Source organism: Dipodomys ordii, unplaced genomic scaffold, assembly GCF_000151885.1.
Source record: "Dipodomys ordii isolate 6190 unplaced genomic scaffold, Dord_2.0 Scaffold7, whole genome shotgun sequence".
Taxonomy (NCBI): Eukaryota; Metazoa; Chordata; class Mammalia; order Rodentia; family Heteromyidae; genus Dipodomys; species Dipodomys ordii.
The window spans coordinates 19,695,541-19,698,804 of NW_012267223.1; the positions used below are offsets into that span (position 1 = coordinate 19,695,541).

The 3,264-nt window shown below is 42.3% G+C and overlaps 1 protein-coding gene across 1 annotated transcript in view; it reads right to left on the reverse strand.

Moving 5' to 3' along the window:
* Positions 1 to 2,348, reverse strand: part of Npepps (aminopeptidase puromycin sensitive) — a 63,369-nt gene extending 61,021 nt beyond the window's left edge. Inside the window, exons 1-2 of the mRNA XM_013036870.1 lie at positions 2,315 to 2,348; positions 813 to 890 (exon numbers count right to left, since the gene is read on the reverse strand). Of these exons, the coding sequence (XP_012892324.1) occupies positions 813 to 890; positions 2,315 to 2,348 (112 nt within the window). The remainder of the gene's footprint in view (positions 1 to 812; positions 891 to 2,314) is intronic.
* Between the last annotated feature and the right edge of the window lie 916 nt (positions 2,349 to 3,264).

The following is a 3,264-nucleotide window of genomic DNA, read 5'->3' on the forward strand; positions in this document are numbered from 1 at the left end:
GCTGAGGGACAGCGCCCAGGCCCAGAGTTCAGGCCCCACGACCGGACCCAAAAATAAATAAATAAATAAAAATAAAAGAAAGAAAAAAAGAAATGTAAGAATCATGTATTGAGCATTCAAATAAAAATTGGGATTCAATCAAAAGATAAACAAATGTTTAAGTGGCGTGTGCGTGTGCGTGTGTGTGTGTGTGTGTGTGTGTTTGTGAGAGAGGAGAGATTCTTCTATTTATACTTCCTGCACAAGTGAGATGACAGATGCATACCACCATGTCTAGCTTTTTATTGGTTGAGATGCTTGAGTTGGTCTTAAATTGAGATCCTCCCAATTTCAGCCTCCTGAGTCACAGAGCCTTAAATTGAGATCCTCCCAATTTCAGCCTCCTGAGTCACAGAGATTATAGGCATGAACAACTGCCCCAAGTGAAAAATGTATTTTTCTAAAGCTCAAACTGGAAAGAAAGTATTTTATTCTACAACAGAATGATCCTCTGATTTTTCTGTTTTGTTTGTTTGGTTGAGAACATTATATAGTAAAGGAAAGTTTTCTATAACCCCAAATTCTTAACAAATATCTTTTGGCATCCTCAAAATTGAAAGGAACCTTTCTTTTTTTTCAGTGGTGGTACTAGGGTTTGAGCTGAGGACTTTGTACTTGATAGGTAGTCACTGTATACCACTAAGACACACCTACAGCCCAGAAAAACCCTTTCTCAATAAGCTAACAATAGGGGGAAAATGACATGCAATACATTTCTTTGGACAATTAAAATGCTACTACTTGTGGAATTGTACAAAACCTACATCTCTTACCTGTTTGAAGAGTACTAGGAAAAGATAAGGTGACTTTTTCATCTTCATTCTGATAGTTAAATCCTGTAGCATGTATTTCTAGAAAAAGGGGGAAAAAATTACAAATGTGAGTTGACTGGTAAAATGAAATCTTACTAGAGGTATTAACATTTTCAAAAGCTCAAGGCTAACATTCTATCTCTTTGAGTCTCAGCACTACTTCCCGTTTTTCTGGTGGCTAATTGGAGATAAGAGTCTCAGGGACTTTCCTTGTTTGGGCTTGCTTCAAACCACAATCTGAAGATCTCAGCCTCCAGAGTAGCTAGGCGTGAGCCATTGGCACCTGTGGTTAAATTAAAACTATTTCAGCTGGGTGCTGGTGGCTTACAACTGTAATCCTAGCTACTTCAGGAGGCTGAGATCTTAGGATCGAGGTTCAAAGCCAGCCCCGGCAGGAAAGTCTGAGGCTCTTATCTCCAATTAACCACCAGAAAACCAGAAGTGTCGCTGTGGCTTGCCTTGAGCTGAAGAGCTCAGAGACAGTGCCCAGGCCCAGAGTTCAAGCCCTACGACTGACAAAAAAAAATTGTAATTTTTTAATTTAGCAAATCAAGTTTCTACTAACAAGAGTGTCATTTCAACTTCACATATTTTAGGTTATACAACCTAAGTGAAATAAAATTATATATTATTTATCCTTGAATAATTAGTCAAGGGAAGGTGGCTCCGTGGTATGGTATAGTGCTTGCCTTGCATGCATGAGGCCCTGAGTTCGATTCCTCAGCACCACATAAGCAGAAAAATATGGAAGTGGCACTGTGGCTCAAGTGGAAGAGTGCTAGCCTTGAGATGAAGATCTGAGGGACAGCACCAAGGCCCAGAGTTCAGGTCCCCCCCCACACACACACACAAAATTATAGTCAGGTGCCAGTGGCTCACACCTATAATAACTATTCAGGAGGCTAGATGTGAGAATTGTTTAAAGCCATCCTGAAGCAGGAAAGTCCATTATTAGATGCGTATCTCTACTTAACCAACAAAAAGTGGAAGTATGGCTCAAGTGGCAGAATGCTAAAATTGAGTACAAAAGCCCAAGGACAGTGCTCAATCTCTAAGTTTGAGCCCCAGGACTGGCACAATAATAATAATTATTATTATTTTAAGGTCTGCACAGGGACACCTCCCTACGTCTTGGCTAAGTTTCTGCCCAGTATCTGTTACCTAGGCAACTGGCAGACCAGGAAGCAGTCACCTTCCCTCCTTCACATCCTGGGCCACCTCTCACACAAGCCTCCCATCTTACCTTAGGAGGGTCCCAGACCCTGAGGTCATGTCCAGATCCAGTGTGGCCACACCTCTTCCTGTCCCTGGCCTAGATAAATTCTGACCCAGGGGTGGGTCGCCCCTTCCTTTTCAGCCATGCCTCTCCGCCATGCACGGTGGGGGCAGCAATTCAGTAAATAAACTTCTCCTGCCTGAATATCGTGTGGTGTTCTCTTCATCAGCTACCTAATAAAACCTACCTATGAAATATACCTTACAATTATAATTATACATCCTATATAAATTCACAAACCTTTAGTGATGTAAGAGAAATGGTGTTATACTACTATTACAAAAGCGATAAGCTTTTCTTCTTGTTTAGTTTTATTTGGGGGGGGGGGTAAGTCAGGGAGCCTGAACTCTGGGCCTCAGCGCTTTCCCTCAGCTCTTAAGCTCAAGGCTGCACTCTACCACATGAGCTACAGTGCTACTTCCTGTTTTTTCTGCTTATGTGGTGCTGAGGAATCGAATCCAGGGTGTCATGCATGCAAGGCAAGCGCTCTACCACTGAGCCACCTTCCCAGCCCCAGATATTTATTTTATTTATTTATTTATTGGAGACAGGGCTTCACTAAATAGCACACACTGACCTCAAATAAGGTTTTCTATCACATTTTCAGATGTACTTCATTTTACTTTTTGTGTGCCTAATTTTGCATCCCCCCCCCCCGGTTCTGTCTTAAACTCCCAGAGCTAGATGCTGTCCTGAGCATTTTTCCTCAAGGTTGGTATTCTACCACTTGAACCACAACTCCCACTTCCAGAATTTTGGTGGAATTTTAATTGGAAAGTAAGAGTCTCAGGACCTTTCCTGCCCAGACTGGCATCGAACTGCAATTCTCAGATCCGCTGCCTAAGTAACAAGTATTACAGTCATGAGATATGATTTCTGGGCCCCTAATTTTGCTTTCTATGCTGCACTCCTGTAAGAGGTAACCTAAAAGATGTTTTTGCTGAGCCTGGAGCTGATGGCTCACACCTGTAATCCTAGCTACTGAAGGTTGAGATCTGAGGATCACGGTTCAAAGCCAGCCCGGCCAGGAAAGTCCATGAGACTCTTATCTCCAATTAACAAAGAAAAAACCAAAGTGGCCCCATTTTGGCTCAAACTGGTAGAATGCTAACCTTGAGCAAAAGAGCTCAGGGACAG